Here is a 27876-nt window from a genome sequence, read left to right on the forward strand (position 1 = left end):
TTTCATGTCACGTTGTTCCAAACCATAAATGATCGTAACTTGCAATGCATTTTTTTCCTCAACACTGGCTGCAATCTCAGATTCCAGATTGTTTTCATTTCATAATAACAGCAACAACAATAATAATAATAAGAGATTGAAGGCTAGACTTGGTGACTACGAGTAGAGATCCATCTGAGGATCTGAGGAGCCTGGTTGGCTTGCAGGGGATCAGCAGTTCTACAATGTGGTCTGAGGTCAGGCCTAGACTGGCTTTAAAAGTTTTCAATGAAATCTGAAAGTATATTCTAAGGTGGACAAGGAGTGAGTGCAGAGAAGATAACACTGGAGTGATTTGTTGCTGTCTGCTAGAGGCTGTGAGAAGTCTCACTGCTGAGTTCTAACTAGCCGGAGGCGCAAGACAGTCTTCTTCTTCTTGTTACTTCTGAGAATCATTTGCAAAGACAGTGCACAGCGTAGGAAATGAATGAGTCCCAGCTAAGTTGAGATGATCTTAGCAGCTGCTCGGAACTGGTTGTGACTCCGGTTGCTGGCATGGCTGAGCTTGCAGGCAGATATTTGAGCAACATTCCAACAACTTTACCACTTCTGAAGACCCAGAGGACGTGTCTCTTGACCAGTCAGAATAGGGCAACAGGAGGCAGCTCATTGCTGCTGTGTATCCTGCAAACACTTCCTTTATTCGGCAAAAAGAGAAATGACAAATTGAAAGGGGATCTACATGTGTGAGTAAGTCACTCCAACTTCAGTGGAAAAAGTCACTGCTTCAGCTATTTAAGGAGAGACGAATTCTGAATGAAACAATCAAAGCACAATAAAGGACTCATCCGAGATTTCAAATTTTGCCTCGACTAGATTAACGTTTCTGGCACACAGTTCACATACAAAAAACCCCAGAAATGACTCAACAATTTGATCCCAGCATGGATAAAAAAGCACAATTACAGCCTTTGTGACCAGAAAGAATTGGACACAGACTTCATTGTCCGCTGATCCAGCCATAAAAAAAAGAACGTCACCCCTGGAAATAAGAGGAAATGACCAGATGAGAAATGAATTCTACGTCACCAAAGAAGCCAGAGTCCACTGGTGTGTCCTCCTTAGCTCGTCTGCGTCTTGACAGTCACTGAGGGAAAGAAAGTTCTCCCAGATGTTCGGCCTGAATCTGCTCTTAAGTCCAGCCCCTTTAACACCAGGACACAGCCAGAATACCCATAAAGCAGAGGAGGAAATGATACACGTAGGAGGAATTAACTCTTTGTTTACTGCGCATTAACGGGTGACCTGCTTGTCTCAGTGAAAACAATGCTCCTGATACTTCCTCAACAAACTTCTGTTGCTGACACACCTAAAAAAAAGGTTTATGAGATTAGCTCGCAAGAAAGAATATTTTTTTAACTTTGCATCGCAGACAGCGTCAAACCCCGGGCACCACAATAACCTCTGTGCTGAAAAACCACACGCAACAGATAAGGCATTTTTCTCTCTTGACCAACTTCCTCACTCAAATGTTAAATAGTCCACACTTTAACCCCTTCAGTAAAAATGACAGCACAGGACGGAAAAATGGCGGTTGCTTAACCATTTTCTCAGTGATCTGTTGGCAGTCTGCTCAGAAATGGATTTCAATCGAAAATATTGTGAAATATACACAAGCCTGTTGCCTTGCAACAGGAATACACAGAAGAAAATTAAATTGCTGGATTTTTTTATTAAATTGTGACTTGGCTCTGCGTGGCTTAATGTTCAATTTCATGTTTAATGGTAATTAATGCTATGATGTAAAAAAAATGGAATGGAATGGAAGCCTTCATATACATTATAGACAGCAAAGCCAGTTGTATTTGGGATGATTCAGCTGTGTGTCACTGGATTTAGTATTAGAAGTTACGTGTCACTCAGCAGGGTTTCCGCTACATGTTAAGGATGGTGGCGAGCCGCCATGGCTTAAATGACAGCTTCCATGCCTTCAGAAAAAAAATTCTTTTTTAAAAATTGCAATCTTATGCGATCAAACATATAAAAACAAGGTGGAAACATCGGAACTAGCGGATAATACAGAGCGCACCATGGCGGCGAACATGAACATGGCGGTTTTCTGCATGTTTTTCACTGAAAATCGAGAAAGAAACTCCATAATGACTGAGGTCTGCAGCTTGCGGAACTAAAGTCACACATTCCGGCCGGACAGATGAAAAGACAGACTTCTGTCTTTACTTCTCATGATTAAAAACTAGTGTTGTATTGCCACTAATTCAGTAAACGTGAAATCAATGATTTGTTTAAAACATTTTACTATGCGACCGACTCCAAGGTTCAATGAACTCACTCCACACTTGTCTTTGGAAACGAATCACATATTGTCTCATGTGTTTGAGGAAATCTTTGGGTCTTGGTAGGTCCAGCGCACAAATTCTCTTCCCATCCAACTGCGAGTGCCATTTTGCAGAACAAATATTGACTGCATCAGACTGCAAATGGAGCCTAGGCCTCATATTGCTTTGTTTGTTTAGACATAGTCCCATTTTCTCATTTTAGGAAAACATTTCACTTTATCATCTGCCACCATTTTTCAGACCAGTGTGATGTGGTATCCTGTCTAGTCATCCTTTATCCTAAAAATCTGTTTCCATAAAAGTCTAAATTTCCTTTTATCGATACTCAATCAAATCCTCCACTTCCAAAAAAATTCCAACCATTTTGGGGCTGTAACAGTAACCACAGTTTGCTGTCCAGATACTACAGTAAGGACATCGGAAGAATTACTGGTTGCTTCTATGTATACAGTAAGCTCGGGGTTTTCCGGTCGATCGGCCACCGATGATTATGGGCCAATTTCAGCATGATCGGTGGACGCCAATCACTACCTGTCATTGCCGATCACAATCAATCACGTGTGACAGCCGGCTCTGATGAAGCCCAGCAGGTTGCGATGCGTTCGCTCCTCCCTTCTCGCTGCTAAATCGGCAGCAGCATGTCTGCTGTGGAGGTTCTTTCAATTTGTCATGTAAAGTTCACATCCTGCAGCACATGCACAGGAAAATGCTGTGCAGGGAAGCGTGTATAAGGGCTTCCTCAGCAACAGGCTGATGCTTAGCAACACCTGCCGGTTCGAGCGTGACATTCAGAACGCTAAGCAAATTGCCCAAAAAAATATTATTAATTTCACCAAGCTAGATGACCATCCTTTCTCAGGTGTTGTTTATTGGGTGCAGCGTTCGTCAGTCACCTGTGGAAACTTTCATAAATGCAGTGCTCTTCCAGTGCTCAGTGTTATTACTGCATATTCATGGACATAGCAAAGTATCTAGAAATTTGTCAAACTGTGACGTCTCACATCGAATTAAAGGTTAATGCATTCTGCAAGGTTTCTCTGTTTTTTTCCTCTTTTAAGAGGTATATAAAAATATATAAATTTTAAAATATATAAAAATTTTATTTTTTCATATCATGTACACACACAGCATTCTGATTACAAAATCACAGTCAATCCATATGATCGGTATCAGTGATCAGCAGCAAAAATCCTGATTGGAGCATCCCTACAGTAAGCTCATCATCTTTGCGTCCCGACAAGGCTTTTCCCAGATTGTGCTACAGAGATGTCCTAACTAATGCTGAAACAAAGTGATATGACAAAGAGCGAATCATGCTCCAAGACTATCAGAACCTTGAGTTTCCTAACTTTAAATTGGTCCATGGCGGTCTTGTCTGAAGTCCCGCACTAAAACTTCTGCCATCACTTCTGCGCACCCACACCCATACACACAGTCAACACCGTCCCTGTGGATGTGAGACTACCGCCTCACTCAGAATTCTACAGCACACTCACCCGCACCCGTGTTACACCTCAGCTGGCATCACAACAAAGACTCCACCGTCTGTCGTCGGCACCCAGAACATTAAACAACGACAGAACAAGCTTTCCGCCCTGCTGCCTCACGCAAATAACACATGATGGAGTAAACACTCGTTCAAACATTACCTTCAGTGCCTTCATGAAATGAGCAGATCAATTATACACTTAATCTCTTTTCGGTGACTTTATCAGTCTTATCTGTGACAAAGGAGATTGCCTTCTGCGGGAACTACGCAGACAATTGCAGGGGGATTACATTCAAGCAGGATTACAGCAACAAGTGGCCAATGGGATGGCAGGGCAAAGCATTTTAGCCAGACAGTATGTTCTTAACATGGGCTGCATGTTTGTGTGTGTTGAAGCATGAAAGGCAGAAACCAATTTAAGCAGCAGAATGTTCAGTTAAACAATAACGTTGTCCTACACTGCTGTTGAGAACTCCATTGCTCCTTGAAGGAACAGAACTTACTCCTTTCTTCCTTTCTGCACTGGACTCCTCAGCAGCTTTCTGGTATCTGGGAAAACATGAAAGCAGAGTTAAAGCTGGACCTAGGGCCAAGTGTCATTGCAGACATTCATCTGCTGAGATTGCAAACTCCTTCCCTTCACAAATGACCAGATTATAATAATTCCTTGAGTCTTTCATGAACTCAAACAAGTTTGAAAGTTGAAATCATTTGAAACCAACTGAACTTGCATTTTTCATGATATATGTTATTAAGCGAGCAGACTTCTATTCTAATTGTCTATCTGTGAGCAAAGCAACTTGGAAAATTGTAATTCATTTAAATGAAATACATGAGTACATTCAGATCCAAGGATTTTTTCAAGTAATCAACTGACTTGTATTTGACAGGTCAGACTGTATGTTATACATGGAAGTGCCAGGGACCACACGCAGGACAGACTCAGGTGGAGGAGGCTGACTTGCAGTGACAACCTCTGATGCTAAATTACCAGGCGGAAACACCCTTTTCATGGAAACCAGTGTGATGACACTACAGTATGAGTAGGTCATGATACAGGCACTAATAATCTGGAATTTAGGTCGCCCTGCTGAGAAAAACGGGGCGTCCATTTTTTCATGTTTTGAGGTAAAAGGTGTCTCCAAGATGCCCTCCTGGCTAAAAGCCTGATGCCCATCATTCCTGTCCATTACAGAAGGCGTATCATGACCTGTAAATGATACAGTAGCACTGAAGGTGACGCACCAATACGCTCATACTGACAGTCATTCCTGACGCTACATGTCACCTAGCAGACCTTTTCAATATGAAGATCAGATCAGCAAGATCGGCCGAAGCACCAATTCTGGTTACCTCACTGGGATTCAAACTCCTTACCTTACGTCCTACTCTATTGCCCAGTTAGTGAGATGATTGTTCACTTGAGCAGTAATAAAACAAGAGTTTAGTCTGCGCATTTCACATCAAATACTCAGAAGGTTACGACAGAAAGATAGAAATAAAACAGTTCACCAACAAAGCAACTAGGTTGCAAACCTTTATAATAATTCCTTTTCTGAAATGTCCACAGCATTAAAGGCAGCTACTGTTCTGGATTTGTTCTATTCATCCTCCACAATCTCACAGAGCCCCACATAGTTCGACTCACTTGGAGAAGCGCTCAGCAATGGCATTGCTTCTTCCTTTGCCGCCCACCAGTGACAGCTCTTTGGCAGTGACGCGTAAAGACTGTGTCGCCCAGGCGCGTCGGTTGAAAGGGCCGCTTTCCATCTCAGTCAGTGTCGTGGATTCCTGGTGCACAAGCACAGAAAAGGCTTCAATATCATTAGTCAAAAACAGAAGACAGACTGAGAAGATTCAGGCAAGTTTCCTCTATGTTTCTCTCAAATGTCACCTGAATACTTGAATTATATGGCACTATGGCTTTCTCTTTCAGTCAGAAGAAGAGAACAAAGAACAACGAACTTTCAATTGAATCAGGACTTTATGGCATTTCAGATTACAAAATTTAGATAGTAAAATCATGTTGAAACCAAAAGCAAGTCTGATTTTGTCCCGTCACCGGACCATAGGGGTTTTATGTAGAGCCATATGTAATTGCGCAACAAAACATTGGTTGAAAATGATGAACAAAAGAGGAGAAAACTTCAGGGCGTGGCTCTCCGCGTGAGGCTTTATGACTTCATCTGAAATGTTGACTAAGTGATTGCAGCCTTCCTCCAAGATTAACACTTGTGATAGTTGTGAAACATGACGTGTAACCCTGTCATGACCCTACATGACCCAGTTGCAACACTCAAGCCCGTCATCACAGCATCCTCACTCCTTCTCACTGAATCTCTCTCTGATCTGTACATAGTAGATTGTTTCAAGAGCTCTTACATTTAGAAATCCAACATCAACAGGGCTGTGTATTGGCAGGTGTCCTGCGAAATGATACGTATCCCAATACAGGAGTGGTGACTCGATACATTGTGATACATTGCCATATTGTTGGTTCAGCAACTCTGATAATGCAGTACAATATTAAGTGCATGAAAACAGGTTTATTCTTATGAACTCAGTTTAGTTAGACCAAAAATCCAGCAGTAAATGAACAGCTCCCTTAATCAACAGCATAATTCCAGTGTCCAAAAAGAAAACGTTATTAGTACTAAACACGTCACAAATGTAGCAGCATATCTAAGTATCTAAATCAATATAGCTGACTTCAAATATTAAGACAATGTCACAGAATCAAGTGTTGTGACATTTGATTATATCGACATTTCCTTACACATCAAGATCACTTCAGTTTTTGTTTCAGATACTCATTGTTTCTGAGGAAATTAGAGTTGTTATTCCCATCAAGCAGTTTTTGAAGTTTACTTTGAGCTGTGTGATTATGAGCAAATCTGATATCAGCCGATATTTGTTAATGTGTAACAGAAACACGACCCATAAACAGGTGAAATGGCTCAGAGCATCATTTCCTGTCCAGGTTTGTAGAAATTCATCAACATGAAGAGTCGCAGTGAGACTACATTCATAAATATGTAGCTGTTCACCTTCAAATAAGCTGCTGGCAAAGAGTTCCCAACATTCCCAGGAAAAGATGAGTGACCTTGGGCTGCACATACCTGTGCACTTGTGCATGAAAACATACACAAGAACAGAAACTGTAATTTACAAACCAAAGCCTGTATTCCAACAGGTCCGAGCTTGAACTGTGATATTACTACACCACAGAAACACTAAGTCGCGTTAAACAACAACAGATAATGAGACAAACTGCCAAAGACAAAAATACCTATCTGTCCACTGTATTCAAACATTTTACTTATCAGAAGCTCATCAGCCAGGAAATGTACTGTAGTGTTTTTATTTGATAAAATAACGATGATGACATAGAATGTTCATGAATTATCAGCCGGTATTACAGGACGCCATGGTGAGCTTCTGCTTGACTGCGGCATTAGCATGATTCCTTTAATTGTCTTAAGCCTTGAAGCACTTCTAAAGCTCGACTTGTTTAAAATCTCTGGATTATGGACCACATTTACTCTCTTATTGTCTAATCTGGACAGATTTGTAAAGTAGTACAAGACTACTAAACATAATAATTTGCTGCAAACTATATCACATCCGAGTAAATTGCCTGACTTAGATATAGATTATAAAGCAAGATGTGAGTTTTGGTTACAAAATGTCCCAACAAGCAGCAGTGAGATCACACTGCTGGCATGGCTTGTTTAGTAAAAGCTACTAAAGAACCTACACGTGTTGCGTTGACCTAAAGCCAAACCACCATGACTTTTTTAACTATTCATGAAAAACAAAACATAATTTTTTGATAGTTGTATATATCAAAACTTAATAGATATGTATTTGCTACTGCATTTGTGGCATGTTTAATACTACCTTTTCTTTGTTTCTGGATACACACTGGCAAATTTAACATTGAGAAATTAATATTTCATTGCTTCAGCGTGACATTTTTGATGAATCTGCAGCTGATTATGTGTCATCAAAACTCATGTTCTCTGACTTGTTCTGTGATGTGTCACATGATGCACCTCCAAGCATCACAGTGAGGTCACAAAGTGGAGGAGCCGAAATGCTGAATAGTGGGTGGAGTACAGTTTTCAGGTGAGTCCAAAATAAAGCCCAAAATAATTTGGCTTATACAGTCGCTGCTAGAAACTATGACATGCTAAGAAAAAAATAGGTAACAAATCTTAGCACCTTTCTGGCAGAAAGACACAAGGTGCGTTAAATAGACTCAGAATTAAAATCAACATGAAGGATGTGACATTCAGTAAAAAAAAGCACAAAAAATAGATCAAAACCAGGGAAATACTCAGAGAAACAAATGAGAATAAAATGTTGCGTGCCAGTACAGCTGAGAAAGTAATATTCCCATCTATAAATTCACTATGACATCACAAAAACGCCTGTAAAATGTGTTTTTACAAGAGATTTAAAAGAAGTATGTTGATCTCCTAAAGTAAGAAACCACAGCCAAAAAAATTAACAGTACGCATATGTCAAGATCCAATGCAGAAAGTGTCAGAATTCTTATCAAAACAGAGAAACATCGAGCCTAAATAAATACTACTTCTCCTGGTCCTTATCTTATTCGGGCTTGTGAAGCAGCTAGATTATTTCAGGCATCATTGACATACAGTATTAAAAACCATGTGTGGTATTAACTTGCACTAAGGACATTTTCACAGGAGAGTGTACTCTTATATAATCTATTAGATGCAAAGTGATTTTGCAGATGACCGATCGTGGACTTTGAACTGTAGCAAAAGAACATTTTACTTAAAACACAGCACAGTTCAGATACAGCTCTCACCTCAAATGAGTACAGAATTCAATACATTTATTTTTATTCTCAGTATCTTCATCTTCAGAGTGTTGATATTGCTGAGAAACACAATGCCCTTTCGTTATCTTCACGCGCGACACTGTTGAAACTTCATTGTGATGTAGATTTAGATACCTTCAGGTGAACTGGTTTACACTGACTATTGATCTGCTGTAATGTGTAAACAACTGAAAGTGCATCAGGTTGGACCACAAAAACACTCAAGACAGTAATCATGACTCAGATCTGGATAAGAATAACCACTTGTTTCACCGGGATTTAAAGCATGGTTCCTCGACAATATTCTTGACATAATAACAACATGACAAATAAATGCTTAGCTTTTTTTAAACAAGGTGTATATTCAATATGCATTCCATGCTTAATATTTTGGCCACATTTTCTTAAAAGACCTGGAGTGTGAGACGGAAACGCAGTGACAGAAAACATTTCACTGGGAGAGTAATATAAGATCATGTAATCTTATCTCACATTATCAGTTTCATTCAACTCTTTCAGGCTCATCAACCCCACGCCTTTCGACAAGTCATTTTATGTTTCCTATATTATCCGGTTCAATCCCGAAGACAACGTAAACATCAATATACTAATAATAGTGTTGGATTATATTATATATTTCACGTGGAAGTTGCTTCAACCGATAAGATCAAATAAAACCTGTCACTTTTTAATCATAAAGACAGACAGCCTAGTAACCTTTAACCCCCACTGACAGTTCCCGGATGGCTGACAAAGTCTACCGTGAGAAGAGGTCACAAACATGAAATTCTCACAGATATTTTTCCTCAACTTTATATCAACACTACTCAAATCGACGACGGAGCACCTAAAAAGTGAAACCAGGCGAACGAGCCATGACTTCAGTTGACGAATGTCTCAAAACTTTAGCTGACATAACGTGCCCGAGGAACTATTTCTGGGATAGTTTTGTATGTTATACACACGGAGTTAGAATATCTGAGCATGCGCACATCCCGACCGTATAAACCACTGTAACATGGTTAAAAGCAGCATTCCCTGCGCTCTACTTCTAAATAAGTCACTTTTGACTTTGGCAGTGAGTTCCAGAGATGACTTTAGACGCCTAATTAGCGTTTTCCGAGTCGTGTCTTACCTGCGCGTACTTCCGTGGGACCTCTTCTCAGGTAAACCAGAAGACACCTGACACTTGCCGCCAGTCAGTCGCCGCCCGGTGTCCCTTGAAGGAGGCGGGGCTTGCCGAGAGCCCGCAGGTTATTGGCTGAGCGTGATCACATGGTCCCTCGTCAGCAGTTACACACTAACCCTAAGTGATACTGTGCCATCCTCCGACGCTCCTTAGTGCTTTGTGTGTTCTCTGTCGCTTATTCTGCAGAGAAGAGTTCAGCTCCGAGTGTTTTTGGTCAATTTGATATGATTTAAAGAAAATTGGAAGTTTTTAGAACTGGATTGGGATTGGCAACGAAACACACCAATAACTATTGTTGGAAAATATATTATTATCGCTCCCATAACTAAAATAGCACATAAACCACCACTATTGAGTATGATTATTGATCACTTGTTACATATTACAAATATTCAGCTTTTTTTCAACTGTTAAACAAGCTAGAAAAAAAGTATTATTTACGATTCAGGGTTCAATGATTTTCTAAATATCACAACATAAATTAATACACAATAAGACACAATAATAAGACACAAATATATAATATTTTAACAAATATATAGATTAGACAAATATGGACAAGGACATTTTAACAATTCTGTGCATAAAATAAACATCTCCAACTGTCCAATTTTTGCAGATAAATTACCCTGTTAACTTAAAAAAATAAATCCGCAATGTAATGATAAGCATACAGTACATTATTTGTTTTCTTGTAGGTGACAATAATAAGACAGAACTGGATGATCCATCCTTAACAGTGTAACTGAATGAATAAGTATGCTGGATCCACTGCAATAATTGTCCCATAAAATATTCTTTGGACAATAGCGACACAGTTCATTCTTAATTATTATTTTGAGTACTAGATCGCAAACGAGTACTTCATTTTTTGGTGTTCATCTTATAAATATTGGCGATAATTAATACCAATACAATCAACTATTACTGTATTGTTGTGTAACAACAACAATAGCAATCCCAGTAATTCAGCCAATCAGATACAGATGCAGCCCCCATAGCAACCGCCAGAGCTAATGCTGAGCGCCCACTCCTTTTTCATCGTCGTTCCTTCGCACGTCGAGTGATCTACATCGGCACCTTGGCCATCTTCTCCCCATAAATATGTTTTCGTAGACGCCTGATATGCTTTGGGGCATGTTGTTCGCCGGCCAACGCTCAGTGGAACCAGGAGCAAGTGGCAGAAGATGAGCGTTGTCTCTCCGCTTGAGGAGGCTGTACGGCTGCTGTGTGGGGGAGTGTAGAATATCCTGTGGCGTTTCCTGTGTTTGTAAACTGCATGGTTTACCAAACGTTGGACCACTGAAGGAACACGGTAAATACATGTACTTATTCACGAATTCAATGCGATGCAACGAAAGGCCGGCGTATGCAAAAGCTGTATGTAGCAGTGAAAAACTCGGAAAAAAGGCTCGTAAATTGTGGAAGCTAATACATTAGCAATGTTAGCTCGATTGTCAGGAGGGGGAGGCACTCGACGGCCATCACGAACGTCTTTATCTCGGTGTTTCTAAACGCCTGCTCTGATATAAAGTATAACACAACGAGCGCGTTTGGTTATCTACAAAAGAAAGCGCATTTTACTTCGTTTATTTATTCTGGAATCGTGCATGGAACGGCCCGGTTTGTCCCGTGCTAAACATTGTAGAGGGCGAGGGCGCCAGCAAGCGGCTAACTAATGTTAGCATTATCAATACAACTAGGGTGAGAATTTGGCCCACCGACCGTGGAGCAATAAACAACTCTTAAGGGTCACACTTGAATGAATACGCTACTCAGACTCCAGTTAGCTCATATTGTTATTGCACTTTATGGCAAGGTTGTTTTTGATCGTCTGCAACAGCGTCAATTACCGATTCACTTCAGCCTCATACAACAATCGAGCTTACTGTTCTGATTTTATTTTACTTGACTTAAACAGATGTATAATTCAGATTTTAATAGACCTAAAAGAAATTATAATCTCCAGCTGCAGGTAAAATGAAACGCTGCGGAAAAAGTAAAATAATTGGGGATTGCATATATTGTAGCTATAAAGAAAGTGCACCGTGCTTAATTTAACTTATTGGTTTGGTTAAATGAACGCACCTAAGTTGCATTTTTGCACAATTTCTGAGACGAAATGATTAACTGCAAATGTGATAAAACCAAATGTACTTTTTGAAAGTGATGATTTGTTTTTCTACAAACTGCTGTATCCGTAAACCAAATTACATTCTTTGAGAGGTTGTCATAGTCATTTTAATTCCACTTTTCAAATTTGGGCATGTCGATAGACACGCAGTTAGAGCTAGAGCTTTATTCATTTTTGTGAAATGTCACCTCACAGCACCATTTCATACCCATGCTGTCTGTTATCTTTTTATTGACGTTTTTAAACTAGTTTTCAGTCTTGCGGTGGTTATTACAAAGCATTGAAAGTTTGGGTTAAACATCTGTGTGACATTTTTCAAAATGAACTTCTGTGATATTACACCAAAACTGATGTATCGTTCTTTTATATTTCAAGGAATGCATATAATTAGACACTTTTGTGAGGAATACAAAATACTTTTTATTTATTTTAACAAATGCATCATGTGACAGTGTAGTAATTTCATGTTTGTCTGTTTCATCCACATCTTCCTTTCCTTCAGTTTTAATACTAGATGAGTGAGGTGGGTGTGGCTTCCCACCATCCTGACCATCCTGACTGACGGATCTCTGGATGACCTTGTCCCTACCCCTCTCCCTGAGCTCACACACACGGTTACCACAGCCATGTCACATCTGCCCAGCAGCTCAGTCCGCGACCATATGAAATGGGTTTGTTTTTTAACAACAGCAACCTTAAAATCAATCTTATTTACAGTTTTTTGTCACTCAGGATGTTGTCGTTGAAGTCTAGTTTAAGATATTTTGTTTGAAGAGAATTTTTTGTCCATTGTAAGTATAAAATTGTTAAGAAATCTTTTCTTTATTTTTGTAGGCGGGTCTGCTTGGTTGCGAGGCTGTCCTCTCCAGCATGGCTTTAATGCAGGCTAGCACCATGGCCGCACCTCCCAAAAAAATGATGGCTCCACTTGGCCATGGCCCGCCACAGAGAGAGGGGCCTGACCGACCTCCGCAAGGGCATATGATCCTCCCATCTGGAATGAGCTGTCCACCACTGGTTAGGACGTGTTTGTGAATTAGATTAGATTTAATGATGGAACAGAGATGACGTCCTACCACCTTAGTATTTGATACTTTGTCAAGATTATAGTCAGCATGTTCTGTCGTTATATTATTTTCTGGTTATTAGTAGCATAAAGTATTTTTTTCTTTTCATCTCCTAATGTTAATGTATTGATTACAACCTTTTGTTTTGTGTTTAGCTAATTCGAAAGGAAGGCGATTTCCAGGCTCCACGCTTGCTGGATGAGAAGGAGATGAGGGCCAATGAGGACATGCAGCAGAAAAAAAAGAACAGGAAAACAGTGACGCCCTGTAAAGTGAGCGAACAAGAGGGAAGGGGAGGGAAGGTCAGTGGCTGTGATTGTAATGGGGGGATAAGTCTCGTCGGTGCCTGTTCCTCTGCCGTTGCACAAGATGAGGCTGGTTGGACAGTTTTTTCACATCTTCCTTTTGAAAGAATGCTATCCCTCATGTGGGGCCTAGTATTTGGTGGCTTGCACACTTTGTTTGTATGGAGGTGGGGGGAGGAGCCTGGAGAAGATGTGGAGGGGGTGGAGGATCTCTTGAGAGGGAAGAGGGGGAGGGGTGCAGAAGAAGCGGAGCACAATAACTGCAGTTGTGTGCATAACAGGGGGTGTAGTAACATGGGGGCAGTGGGCCATTAAAAGTGGGTGTAGGCCTTAATTTAGATTTATGTGATTAAGCCACTGCTTGTTCAGTGAGACTCAAAGTCCTGTTGTAGATCCATAACATTACCTTACATTTACAATACCTCAGACATACTACTTCTGTTCAGGGCTGTTTTTGTACGTTGGGTGCATTAATAAAGTGTTTATCTGTTCTTGTCCACTCTAGGGGACAGGCGGGGATGAAAACGGACCTTCATCGAAAGTGCAGAAAAACTTCATTTGTGATCATTGTTACGGGGCATTTAGGAGTGGATACCACCTTAAGAGACACATCCTCATTCATACAGGTATGAATCATGCTTGGAGCAGGCTTGAGTTTACTGCCTCAGCAGCTGTAATTGCTTGAATTAAATACATGACTTGTTGAATTCTTGAATCCATAAATGTTGTTTTGCATTACTGTCAGCTTTATAAATGGCCTAATTCATCATAGCTTTTGCCTCGCAGATTAAAGGTGGCATCTGTGAGTATATGAACTAAAACTGGTGCTCTTCGGTTTAGGGGAGAAGCCGTATGCTTGTGCCGTTTGTGACATGAGGTTTATTCAGCGTTACCACCTGGAGAGACACAGCCTCATTCACACGGGTATGCGTCCTTTAACCGTACCCATATGTCATATCTGACTGAAGTTTGACTGTCCAATCAATGGTCAAATGCTCAGGTTCATCTTGTCAGTGGACAGTTTCCAACAAAGCCCCAAAATTTACTTAATTCAAAGATCAAACAAAGCATTTGCAATGCATTCCAGTTCTGCAGTCCAAAGTCCACTATTAAGTCTCTTGCTTTGTTGAAATTTGATGTCCAGTCGTGGTAATATTACATATGAAGATTTTATTGATTTTTACATTAATCTTTATATTGATTCAGTTTTGTTTGTGTTAGTAGTACAAACCATTATCATGAAAACAAATTATTGAGCAGCAGAGTTTGACTCATGGTTTCTGTGTGTTAAAAATGTGTGCTCCTGCTGGAAAATGTATAAAGAAATTTTATCTGAAGGGTACACAATTATTTGTCTATTTCAAAGGAGCAAATTATAGCACTATCCACCAGTTTGTCTGTTAGGTTATGCAGTAGTTTGGTGCCTTAACTATAATGAAGTGTGTTTTCTCAGGCTAATATTAAATAGCTAGAAATCTTTTTTTTTTTTGTGCCTTTTCAAATGTAGGTGCAAATAGATGAAATGTGTTGTGTCAGGAATTTTTAGTGTCACTGTGTCTATAAACAGGAGAGTCCCTAAATAAAGCATTTGGAGTCTGGAGCAAAACATTAAAATGCCATGCACCATAATTTGAATAGGAGTGTCTCCAGTGTTTTACACCGGTTCCACAGTGTTGGGACAATCTTGGTAAATTATCTTATCATAATCTGTGGTTCACTCCCTAGAAAAAAAATCCTAGATCCGAGTCCGCTATTTATTTAGCATGCAGAAACAGGGACCTTTGACTGTCCGAAGGATCCTAGTTCCCTTAGTAGTCTTCAGAATCAAGTTATTGTCCTATATTTTCATTCCTGATGGGTTCACAATCAAGGTATTACCTACATGTCAGAATTTGCTCCTGGTCGTAATTGTATTTTAGTTTAGTTTTTTTTTGTTAATATGTTTCAGTGAAAAAATGACGACTGAGGAATGAAATGGAATTTAATATGTGGTACGAGAACGTATTATCAGTTTAGGTGGACCGACCACAGAATGAAGTAGCTGAAAAATCCTGGTATTATTCCTGGTAGAGTAAGACTGAGTTTGATAGGGTGGGTTGACATTGACATGTAAAGGAAATGGGATTTCTATACAGATGAAGAGTAAAAGTTGGAACCCTTTGTTGCTTAATTTTCTGCACGCTCTTCCTCTTTATGTTACCTGTTATAAAGGAAGCTATATAGGATATGATATGTGACTTGAGCAAGTTTGACTCAAGTCTTTTTTATTAGTTTTTAAATGTCTGTGCTATGATTTTTTTTTATCCATCCAGACTTTTTTTTGCAAGTACTCCTGATAGTGGACTTGACAATGGACTTCCACACTTGGACTTCACTGTGTGGGACATGAAACACACTCCAATGTGACATAAATAATGGTAATAGGGACATCAAAGGACTATGGTGAACGGGATCAAAATACATTTCCCACATCAATGACACGGCAGAATATTTTCCCATGTGTAAATTGGGTCATCATGCTTTTATTCTCTGTCCTTTTTTTGTAAATGAAATCTCTTTCAAATTAGCTGGTAGCTAATTATGTTATGCTCTGTGTGTGTAGGGGTGAAGCCGTTCGCTTGTTCCATGTGTGACATGAGATTTTTCCAGCGTTACCATCTGGAGAGACACAGACTCACTCATACGGGTATGCGTCTTCTCACGGTACCCTGTCTGACCTAAACTTTATGTACAGATAATCCTATCAATATAGTTCACTACAAACCTTATAAATTACCGCTCACAGTCTTCTGCTTTTTTGTGTTTAAAATTGACTTTCGCAGTAAAATTAAAATGATTAAAATGATTCATAATTATCATAGTTCCAAACAACACCCAATGCTTTGAAGCCAATTTTGTGCAATTAATTTTTGTAGCTGTCTACATCAGTGTGTAAATTGAGTATTGAACAGCCTCTGGTTGTTGCATACCGTGAGAAAATATCAGATGAATTTCTAAGGCCAGATACTCATAGATTTCTGCAAAACATCAACATGGAATCAAGGACATTTTTTTTGACTTATTTTGTGTTGCTCTCTGCTACTATTCTCTCGCTTCTCAATACCATTGTTGTTGTCTGATTTGGCAATAGTCCTTTGATGTCCGCGCCTTCATCGTGTGCACCACATATGCTTATTTGTATTTTTGAATAATCCAAATATTATTTTGCTTTCAAATGTAAGGGAGTTGGTAATTATACAAGCAGCCTTTCCTCATGTTGTGCTTGGAAGCAAAGCTCATCACCACTGGATCAACATTGTGCTTATATTCTGCATCCATCATGCTCACATAGAAAGTGGTGAACTATGCAGATGTATGTGCTTCTGCTGCTGTGTGATCACCTTCTCTGGCATCTACATTCCACTTTGTCGTTTTGTCTTAATCATGCTTGGCTACTTCATTGCTTCTGGGTGTCATGGTTTCACTGTTGAGCCAGTTTAAACATATGCGCTCCATACCAGAAGGCACTTGAGCCATTTAGTGTGAAAACAACTTATCGCATGAAGCTTCAGCTTCTCCATGTGATCGTTTGACTATAATTGTTTCGATGCCAGCAGAGCATCTTAGCTAACGTGATGATACTTTGTGTATGTAGGGGTGAAGCCGTACGCTTGCTCCATGTGTGACATGAGGTTCTTCCAACGTTACCATCTGGCAAGGCACAATCTCACTCATACTGGTATGCGTTCGTCTGAACTAGGTAGTTGAGTCTGATGAATCTTTAACATTAGTGGTGCAGATGGCCTCCATTTTCAAATAATTCATGTATCCAGACATGTTAGAAGGAATAATACATTTATCTTAAACACCTCCTCTTCTTGTTCATGTGTAGTGTGGTGTGCCGTCTCACTCAAGATGAAATTTTATATTTTCACACTGAATTTTACCATGGTTTCAAGGGAAGAGCTGATGGATGTTTTGGGACGTTTCTCACTACTGTTTCTAGCTAACACTTCTATGTGTGTAGGGGTGAAGCCATACGCTTGCTCCATTTGTGACATGAGGTTTTTCCAACGGTACCACTTGGCAAGACACAGCCTCACTCACACGGGTATGGGTCCTCTATTATTTACTTACTACAGCGAAGCCCGACTACCCATTGGCCGTTCAGTTTTTGTGCAGGAGTCAATATGATGTTTACTTTGATTCCACTTCAGTCTGGATTTTGTATGAACAGGGCTTTATATATTTTCCTGTTCCAGCTTTTCCATCTACTGTTACCGCTGGGTTATTACCCAGCTTGAGTTGGAAGGATAGTTTGAATGATGTCTGAAAGTGAGCAACAGTTAAATAAAACCCAAAACCAAACCCATGTCACTGTGTTTGGCATGTCTGGATACATAAGTGATTACTGTTCACTCTATTTAATCATATTTCTCAAAAGTCGTTCTATGTGTGTGCAGGGGTGAAGCCATATGCTTGCTCCATGTGTGACATGAGGTTTTTCCAACGATACCACCTGGCGAGACACACACTGACACATACGGGTACCCTTTTTTTGCTTGATTCCTCCTGCTGTAGGCCTCTAGAAATTCAACCCTGTTTAGCCATAAAAGTCTTGTAGTTATCAATGTGGAATTAGACTTCTTCTTTTTGAAAAGGAAGTAAAAGCTCATTCCTAATATCTTGTTTTTATTTCTTTATTTACATTTATGTGTATAATTTAGTTCTTATGCATCTAGGTAGTGCCGTGTATCATTTGTGTTCAGTTGTCTGGAACAGTTTACTAAAGCCTGACACTCTATACGTTTAGGGGTGAAGCCGTACGCTTGCTCCATGTGTGACATGAGGTTCTTCCAGCGTTACCATTTGGCGAGACACAGCCTCACGCATACTGGTATGCATGCATTAATTCACAATTCACATGCTGACAAACTCTCGACAACTGCAGTGGAAGTCTAATGCTAAATTTTCCAAAACAAACATTTTCAATTGATTCTAGGCTTTGTTGGAAAACTGTCCACTAAAAATGAGATTATGGATTTATGCCCACTAGTGTAATGTTAGTTCTGCATGTTCAGTGTTGCATATTCAACATAACTTGTTTGAGTAATGTCTGCATGCTTTTTCCAAATGTGTCTCCTTCTTGATGTTCACTGTTAAAATGCTGAGAAATATATTTGCTTTCTTTAGGGGTGAAGCCATATGCTTGCACAATGTGTGATATGAGATTCATACAGCGCTACCAACTGGAACGACACAGCCTTACTCATACAGGTATGTTCTTTTTCATATTGCGAATGATTGCAGTCTGCACTCGTTTAGACAACTGCTCCAAAGTCAGGTGTACAGTTGTCAATGTGATGATTGTGTGCGCTGCTCAGTAGCCTCATGCTCTGTATATGCTATGGTATACAGTGCATGATGTAAATAAACTTCTATTCGTCAGGTGTGAGTCAGGTTTCAGCTTGTTGACCATTATATCTTGACATCAAATATTAATGCCCCACAACATGACGACTGCTACAGAAGGGGCTTGTTCATGAATAATTGGCAGACAGAAATTTGGTGGAGCCGATTGTGTCTACAAACTCTTTCTTTATGTGTAATTTAATTCCATTGCAGTGCTGAAACGCTGCTTGGGCTGACAGTAACTTCATATTAACTACGACACAACACTGTAGGTGCATCACATTTGATGCTAGAAGTTTATTGAATCCATGCTGCAATGATTGTGAATTGTCTCTGATGGTTCCATGTCCTCTTTCTCCTGACATTATTAATCTTTCTTGATGACATCTGGTTGAAGTATTTTTGATATGGTAATATATGGACCCCCCTTTGCATACAAACTCTGTCATCTCCCTGTCTCTAGTCTCTAGTTTCTAGTATCTTTTCTATGCTGACGGTTATAAAGCACTTTGTGAACAGCATTCTGAAGTGCTACATAAATAAATTAAATACATAAAGCCTTACTACTATGTTTTTTATCTTTATACTTTTATGTTCACATTCAGCGTATTGTTATCATTTCTTTTTGTTCTTTCCTAATTCAGCAGTAGATGTCTGTGTCACACAGTTTACTGAAACGGATTTTGATTGGCAGGTAATATTTAGAACTGAAAACCTGGCCGCATGAAAACAATTATAAATGCTGATTTTATTGACTCAGCATTGTAGTTTGGGCGAATGAGGCATCCAAAATAATTTATCTAATTTTTTTATTAATTTTTATTTCTTTATGCCAATTCAGTTGTTCTTTGCCAATTTTTCAAACAATGCTTTACTTCTCCCCTTTTCTTTCTTCCTGCTCTGCTGGTTATTTTCATCCTTGATGTCGTTACATATACATCTTTATCGTTTATTCTTGTTGACTCGCCCCTTCTCTGTATGTAAAGAGGGTCTTTGTTAATGCATCACAACATTTGCAAAATGTTTTAATTTCAAATTCATAGTTACTAGGAGCAAATTATTACAGTTTAAATGGTTGGATGTTTTTGTTTTATGTTCAGTTATCTATCCAAGTTATCTTATGGTTTGCAATTTCATGAGCTGTTTTTCCAGCTATGGAACATTAAAATCCTAATACTCAGCTCAATCGCAAATATGCCTATAAATGTATGACATTCTGTGCAAAGCTGTTTACCAACTGCCTAAAATTGACTTTTATGGGATCAGCGTGGCAAATTTAGTCAGATATTCACATGAGCTCGAGTTTTTGTTTGGATCGGCACCAGAAATGTGGTTTATTTAGGGCTTTTTATTCTTACTGTAAACTTTTGAAGTAGGGCTGAACGATTTTGGGAACAAATTGAATCGCGATTTATTTTGATAATATTGTGGTTCAGAATACAATTTTTGGGGGCGACGGGGTTCAGTAAGAGCATTAAATCATTCTATAGTATGGAAACACGCAATCTGATACAGTCCTCCTTCCTGTAAGCCAGGCCCACCAATTATCATGAAATGAGATGAATTGATACATGTATTGAAATTAATATCTAAAACTATTGATCTGTAAAATTAAATAAATGAATAAACATTCAAACTTTAATTGCTGTACAATATTGACTTCAAGCCTTGTACATGTAGCATAGTTATCATTCCCAAAGGAAAAAAAACAGTGTTATGGGGAAACCAATCCCCAGACATGTGGAACTTCTATTTATTCTTCTTTCGCCAAGACTTGGTACCTGGTAAGATAATGGCTGTGGTAGAAAGTTCAACAGCATATGCAGACTTTGCGCCACACTTCACATTGAGTCGTCACCATGACGATGCAGGCTGCGCTAGATACTTAACACCATGGACACTGAGGAAAGTGATCAAATAAAGATCCAACATGAGAGTCGTGTGTCGGGCAGTCTAGGTCATCTTGACTCTTGCAACCGCTCCTGCTTGGTCATCAAACGGCGCTGAGCTCACTGCACTGTGCCTCTGATGGAGCGGGTTGCCAGTTGGATTACCGCTGAAACGAGCATTACATCGTGATGTTGATTTGAATTGAAAAAAAATCGTTCAGGCCTATTTTGAAGATATTAGATTTTGGTTTTTGGGATGGGGTATTTTGGTATCCACCAATTCTCCCAATTTGGACATTGGCTCTTGACTTCAATAAAAAAAGATGAACCTGCTTCAGACAGAAGTTTGGTACAAGCAGATGTAGACAAAAAAACTCTGACGAAATTCCTCTGCAAACAAAGCGCTGATGAGTGCATCCAAACTTTACTAAGCATTTAGTAAAGTTTAGCACCAATAGTTTTTGGCAGTTGAGTTTTTATGCTAAAGCTGGTACTTTGTGTGTATAGGGGTGAAGCCGTACGCTTGCACCATGTGTGACAAGAGGTTTTTTCAGCGCTACCACCTGGCGAGACACAACCTCACTCATATGGGTACGCCTCTGCCAATCCTAACCCTGCAGCCAGATTAGGATGTCGTTGTGTGTTTGATCTGATCTTTCGCTTGATTTTTCTGGATGAGCTACATCTTATTGTCAAATGCACTTCTGAGATTTCAATACTGTTGCGGCAAACGGCAGCAAAGATGGGGTGTCTCATTGGTTATTAACCACAGGTCAATTTCTGAAATGGTGTTTTCATTCATTACCATATTAATAACATTCTCGATGCTCTGCATTTAGGTGTGAAACCTTATGCTTGCAACATGTGTGACATGAAGTTTTTTCAACGTTACCACCTGGCGAGACACAGCCTCACTCATACTGGTATGGGTCCGCTCATCGTGCCCTGTGCATTCAGTTGTAGAAGTCATCGTGCACATTTCAGCTTTGTGTTCGGACTTATTAGTTTAAGAGTCAAGCATGACAGAAGGATTTACACAATGTCATTTTAGCTTGGTTATCTTTACATTTGTTTTATTTATGTCTAAAAATGCTAAGCAGAAATAGTTTTAGTTTGCATGTCAAACATGTGGTTAATAACCAATAGGTTAGACATGTAGCCCTTCGCAAAACTCAACACAGAGGCAATACGACATTAGTAGTTAGGTGTGAAACCTTTTGCCTGCACCAGGTGTAACCAGCCAACCTCACTCATATGGTGATGTGCCAGCCTACGTTACCAGCGCGCACCTTGATCAGGTCATAAACAGGACTGTCAGATTTTCCAGTCAATTGGAAGAAGTAGAAATATCATCAGCTCATATGTGTTAAGCTGTGGATTTGAAAATGATAACGCAATCAATCAATTTGACAAGTAGAAGTTGAGCAAGTGCAATGTGGTTAACAACCCATCAACCTTTAAAATAGTCCATGACCATCATTATTAGAGAAGAAAATATTTATGTTGAGGAAAGAGATTCTTCGGGGAAACCGGTTGACAACACAAGGTTTGTTCAGCACTACCAGCTGGTAAACCAGCCTCACCCGTCAGTGCACCTGCCCCTCGTGATGTCCAACAAGACGCCCTTTGTTGTGATGTGCTCCGACACCAGCTGATTAAAACTGATGTCATGACAACCACACAGTGGCTGGAGTTAAATCTGATCCCTTGCCACAGGTGATCTCCGTATGAGATGAGCGAAAATGAAGCACTTAGTAAAGTGATAATATGACACATTTCGAGTGCTTTTTGAAGTTGTCCACTGTTCCTCTGCTACATAGTGTTTATTCTCAATGACGAGTAGACTCAGTGCACTTTGCCGTATGATGTAGTGAAAACATGTCAGAACAGTCATATTTTTCTGAATGTTTCAGGTGAGCAGCATGTGGCGCTCAAACTATAGAGTGACCTGAGAGGAGCAAAGAAGTAGCTCCAGATAGGATTTTGTTTAATTATTTTTATAGTTTAGTTATTTTCTATAATAGAGTCATTTTAAGAACAACATGTTTCCCTCTTATTTAGAATAATTACAATCGCAAACAAAATTGGCCATGTCAGCATTAACCCAGGGTTTTGTGTTTAACTAGCGTTGGGTGTCGTTTGAGTTTTAACATTTCCGGTTCCGCATGTCGATATATTCTGGGTCAAACCAGATCAAATAACACAAAACCTTGTCAGCACGAGTAGTTTACCGTATTGCATATAACTGTCACATGAAACAAGGTCTTGTTTAGAACATGAGCTTCCCTGTCGTCCTAGGCAGCACAAGGACATTCTTCTTCTCTAGTTGCACTAATTTGTCCAACAGATTTTGAGTTAAGATTATTCAAAACAAGTGTTTCTACTGCCTCCAACAATACAAAGCATGGCTAACTGCTATCTGAGCAACGAGCAGCAAAATTAACCCATGGCCTAACCGCTGAAACACACTTGACCATTCCTTCATTTCTGTGCCATGCTGGCTCAAGGTGTTGTTCAAAGCGTCTTCGAGGACAGTGTAACTGGCAACAGGCAGCACTAGGGCTGTCCTCATCTTGTACTGCACATGCCCAACCCTAATATCTATTTACTGTGCGCATTGCTTCTATGATTATGTTACCCCATCTGCCGAAACTGATTAGAAATCCACCTGATAGCTGACATGATTAATGACCCGAACCTTAAGTCCTTGCACATTTTACATCAGTTTGAGTGTGACCTAGTTATTTAAAGTGACACATTAATAGTGTCAATAAGTTTTCCCCGAGAGTCGGTTCAAAATTAATTGTGCATGATGTAGAATGCAGCAAACATTTTTGGATAAGTCAGCAAATGTGTGGTTAATAACCAATACGGTGTACTGTCAAGTGAAAATGTAGGTGATGTAATACTGCGACTCTGCGTTTAGGTGTGAAACCTTATGCTTGCACCATGTGTGACAAGAGGTTTTTTCAGCGCTACCACCTGGCGAGACACAGCCTCACTCACATGGGTATGCGCCCGCCCACCTTGCCCACGTCACTGACATCAGACTGCACCTTCAGCATGTCTTAAACACCTGCCTAGTTGTTGTTTAAAGTGAAGGCTGCGTATAGGGCCCTTTTCCTCTCAATCTGCTGAAAGCTTTCTAACAATAGGTGCTGTGTGACATCATCAGCTCATGCAATGTGTTTAGCTGTGGATCTGAACTGATGTTTTTCCTCATTTAATTTGCTGAAGGTTTTATAAAAAAGAAAAGCGAGTAAATACAACCCACTAATTGGAACAGCGGTGAACAACCCATCATTTCCTGATCCATGTCAATCAAACAGTAATCTCAGAGATGTATGGCCGTACCAAAGTCTTTGAAAATAATGTATTGATGCTTTGCATTTAGGTGTGAAACCGTTTGCTTGCAACATGTGCGACATGAGGTTTGTTCAGCGCTACCACCTGGCCAGACACAGCCTCACGCATACGGGTATGGGTCCGCCCACCTGCCCTTCTCACCAGTCACCACTAGGGCTTTATTTGGCGCACTCCTTCAGCCCAGTCTGGCCTGAAACATCTGATTTGATAAGTCACCTGCTAAGTTTGCTAAGTTACCTGTAAGTCCTTGGCATTGTTAAGTTTTGTTTTGTTTGTTAAAGGCTTGGTACAAGTGTTTGTAAAAGGATTTATTTCACAGTTCATGTAGCATTTTAGCAATTAATAGTGTACAAGATGATACAAAGGAGAGGGCATTTGGCTATCAGAAGTTGAATTTTCATTTCAACAATATGATGTATAAATTGTTCACAATACTTGAGCTCAATTCCTGTCCTCAAATGTGTCTAAAAATGTTGATGGAGCACATCTCTGCTTAGACATAACTCAAATATACAATTTTTTTTCTCATATTTTAATGTTTTTGCTTTTACCATCTATAGTCACACTGACATAGTTGCATGTTTCAACCGAGAGTTTTATAGTGATTGTATTTTAGTGGTACTTTGATGGGCGGGGTTAATATATTGCTGTGTGTGTGCGTGTGTGCAGGGGTGAAGCCGTATGCTTGTTCCATGTGTGACATGAGGTTTATTCAGCGTAACCACCTGGAGAGACACAGCCTCACTCATACGGGTATGAGTTCTTTTACCGTACCCTTCATGTGAGAAAGGCTCAAGCATTGAAAACTCTAGTTTGGGTTGCCAAGTCATTTGATGGGATGTTGAACCAAAAAACCCCGACTTTTGGGGGGCTGCTGTTTGTTTTAGATCTGGGCCGTGAAAAAGAAATTCCACTCTGATCTACACATAATGAGTTGATGACAAGGCCTTTAACATGATGCTGAGCTACTGGTTAGAGTTTAGCTAACTCATTGTGTAGTGTTGCTGTAGCTGTTGAAGAGGTAGACGTCAGGATAGATGTAAAACACTTCTCCTTGTTTATGTTGCCCCCTCTGCCTGAACTGATTATACATCGATGTGCTTTTTAGGAGAGAAGCCATTTGCTTGTGACATGTGTGACATGAGGTTCATCCAGCGCTACCACCTTGAGAGACACAAACGTGTCCATAGTGGGGAGAAGCCGTACCAATGTGAACGCTGCCAGCAGGTTGGTACCACATTCGTTTACTGATGTGTAAAATACATGCAAGTGACGTCATCTTCTAAATATGCTCTCTTCCTGAAGAACTTCTCGCGGACAGACCGGCTACTGCGGCATCGGCGATTGTGTCAGGGCCGCAGCGTGGCAAAGGTGGAGAACCAGCCGTGCTGCGAACCACGGCCCTACCAACAAGAGCCCCCACCCGCGCCCCCCACCTGGAGTCCTATGCACCCTGCTCCAGGTCGGCTGGCCGTCTGACATTCCCTCCCGTCCTCCACGCAAGCAGAGACGGGACAAGCAACTGGTTCTTCTCAGCTCCATGTGGAGTGGCGCCACACTCCAGCACAGTCGGATCTCTGCTCTTTGGATCGTAAATGACTGAGGGCGGTTTTTCTTTTAACGTTCAGATGTTTCTTTTGTGTGCCCTCACATATTTTTTATAAGAAGACATTTCAGTGATGTCCTTTTTTGTACTTTGTTTATTTTTCTGGGGTGGGGGATCAGTCATTTTTTACTGTTAGAATATATCTAAGTTTAGTGGTACTTGGGTAGGTCCAGCGATGGGACCTGTCCAACCTTGCAGCAAAAAAAACGAAAAACAAAAAAAAGATGCAAACGTGAGAAACCTTTTTTGTATTCTTACTTAATTGGCATATTTTGTCACTAAATAGTTGCCACTTAGGTCTACGTTGAACTGAAATCTCAACTATGGTCGTTTGTCCAAACCAGATCTTGTTGGCCTTCATAGGTGTCTGTGAAGCACTGTATGCTGTCACATGTTGAGACTTTCTTCTTGGCCAACGGTCTGGTCCTGGAGCAGGGTGTGTCTCTGAGCTGCTGTTCGGAAGAATCTGTAAATAACAAGGTCTTAACTGGCACAGTGGACGAGCCAACAAAAGGGTTTGTCTGCGATGCAGAACTCTGAAAAAGGACGATAGCCAAAGTCCCGGACTTCCAAGGAACGGACGGTGCTGGCGATGGGACTGGCTCCGCCCGCTCGCTTGAACAAGACACTGGTTTGATTCTCTCTCCCATGTTCTCTCATGTCGCTTGTACAGATTTCTCACGTTGTGATTTCAGTGAGGAGTGAAACAAAATCTTGTGACCTTAAACGTGCTTCTTTTGCCTCTTGCCTTTTATCTCAACTGTTTATTATTGTGGATCAGACATACTTCCCTGGAGAACATTTTCTATTGCTTTTGTCTCCTGCCAAGCCGTCACCATTACGGAATGCTGACGGCCGCCGCCGCGACACTCGAACTGAATCTCCCATCTGGAGAGCCTTTTTGGTGAATTTTTTTTTTTTTTTTTTTGGTTGTTGTTACTGATTAAATTTTAACACATTATAGATATATATGATATATAGATAGATATATATGAGGAGCCCTCAGAGTCCTTGTGAGAGGTCAGTCGTGCTGAAATGTTCCCACTGCAGTGCTTGAGCCGATCACAGGCCACAGCAGAATCCACACTCTGCTGCTCACTAACAATTGCCTTCTTAATGCCGATCTTTTGTGGTTGTATAATGGATGTCTGTCATGTCAATGGGTCTAGCCTTAAATGCAGATACACAAATAATTGTGGAAGATAATGCTGTAATGAATGGTCTGTTTTAACTATGATGATCAAACAGTAGACAAAGTCTTGGACTGTCTGGAAGCGAAACGCAGCTGGAACCATTTCTGATCTTGAGCAAAAACATGCTTGTTCTGAAAATGTGTGGTGACGATGCACCAATTGGAGCCTTAGACTGAATGTGGAGGTGTTTTTTTTTCCCTTGTGTGATTATTCAAAATGTTCAATATTATTTTTAATTGACATTTTCTACCAATGGTACCAGCCGTACTATCCTAATGTTCAGATAAGACAGGAGTCAATGACGTGTTCTGGTAACTGCAGAAGAAACAAGCACCGTTGAGTTAAGGGCGACAGTATATACTGAATATCACGTGTCTATAACGTTGTTTTACAATTCTCAGTCTTTGTTTAAATGCAATAGAATCTTGTCGATAAGATTGAGGTGCGATGGGTCAAATTGGTGAGTCTGAGACTTAACCATTACATTTTTGATTGATCCTTGGATATATTTTCTGATACAATTGTAAACACTGGAGTGAAAGGAAAAAAAAAATACTTCGGACTGTACCACGTTAAAGATAAAGCCTGATCATTTCTCCTGCAGGACCATTTGGATCAGGACCGCCCCAGTAAATGTGCTCGATTTGGACACGGGAGCCACAAGAGAATACTGTCCTGTTCTCGTACAACGTCCCTGGTTTTGTAATAACTTCTATGGCCAATTGTACTAGACGAGCAACAGCGTATCAGTAGCTGTCACAGACTACTTCTATTCTTTTCTTTCCTTTTTTTTTTTTTTTTTTCTTAGTCTTGCATGCAGAGTTCCGGTCCTTGGTTAAAAAGGGATCTTGATTTTGTGTAGGAAAACGAGAAGAGTAATTTCCTAATTTAAACGCAAAAGTGACAACATTGTGAAATGGGCGAATTAAAGTGTACCCTTGTGATCCAAATAGTTTCAACTGTAAGAACAACAGGAGAGGCTTCTTACTATCATGCTAAAATAAAAGACTTTGTAATGGACTCGATGTTGACTGTGATGATTTGGGGGGTTTAAACAGA

General features: G+C 40.2%; 2 protein-coding genes across 41 annotated transcripts in view; one reads left to right on the forward strand and one right to left on the reverse strand.

Moving 5' to 3' along the window:
* The window catches only part of LOC128761156 (LIM domain and actin-binding protein 1-like), a 20125-nt gene extending 10226 nt beyond the window's left edge, over nt 1–9899 (reverse strand). The window contains exons 1-3 of one of the 6 annotated variants that reach the window (XM_053869135.1): nt 9813–9899; nt 5474–5616; nt 4329–4374 (exon numbers count right to left, since the gene is read on the reverse strand). In XM_053869135.1, the coding sequence (XP_053725110.1) occupies nt 4329–4374; nt 5474–5595 (168 nt within the window). In that variant the 5' untranslated portion in view covers nt 5596–5616; nt 9813–9899. Of the gene's footprint in view, nt 1–1068; nt 2035–3832; nt 3945–3985; nt 4294–4328; nt 4375–5202; nt 5326–5473; nt 5636–9812 lie in introns of those variants that run through there. The other 5 variants (XM_053869134.1, XM_053869138.1, XM_053869136.1 and 2 more) reach the window with 5 other exon arrangements.
* znf740a (zinc finger protein 740a) lies at nt 5455–27831 on the forward strand. Of its 35 annotated transcripts, XM_053869140.1 has the most exons (20): nt 5456–5690; nt 5766–11181; nt 12503–12671; nt 12835–13017; nt 13223–13339; nt 13878–13998; nt 14213–14296; nt 15975–16058; nt 17007–17090; nt 17379–17462; nt 17815–17898; nt 18165–18248; nt 18545–18628; nt 21160–21243; nt 21492–21575; nt 23579–23662; nt 24047–24130; nt 24688–24771; nt 25127–25245; nt 25324–27831. In XM_053869140.1, exons 3-20 carry the CDS (start codon nt 12627–12629, stop codon nt 25495–25497), a joined length of 1767 nt encoding a protein of 588 aa, XP_053725115.1. In that variant the 5' UTR covers nt 5456–5690; nt 5766–11181; nt 12503–12626; the 3' UTR covers nt 25498–27831. The 35 variants fall into 35 exon arrangements, with proteins under 35 accessions (XP_053725116.1, XP_053725115.1, XP_053725124.1 ...); XM_053869141.1 differs by lacking the exon at nt 12503–12671 and having other exon boundaries at nt 5455–5690; XM_053869149.1 differs by lacking the exon at nt 24688–24771.
* Nucleotides 27832–27876: the final 45 nt, after the last annotated feature.

The sequence above is a fragment of the Synchiropus splendidus genome, chromosome 6 (genome assembly GCF_027744825.2).
Source record: "Synchiropus splendidus isolate RoL2022-P1 chromosome 6, RoL_Sspl_1.0, whole genome shotgun sequence".
Taxonomy (NCBI): Eukaryota; Metazoa; Chordata; class Actinopteri; order Syngnathiformes; family Callionymidae; genus Synchiropus; species Synchiropus splendidus.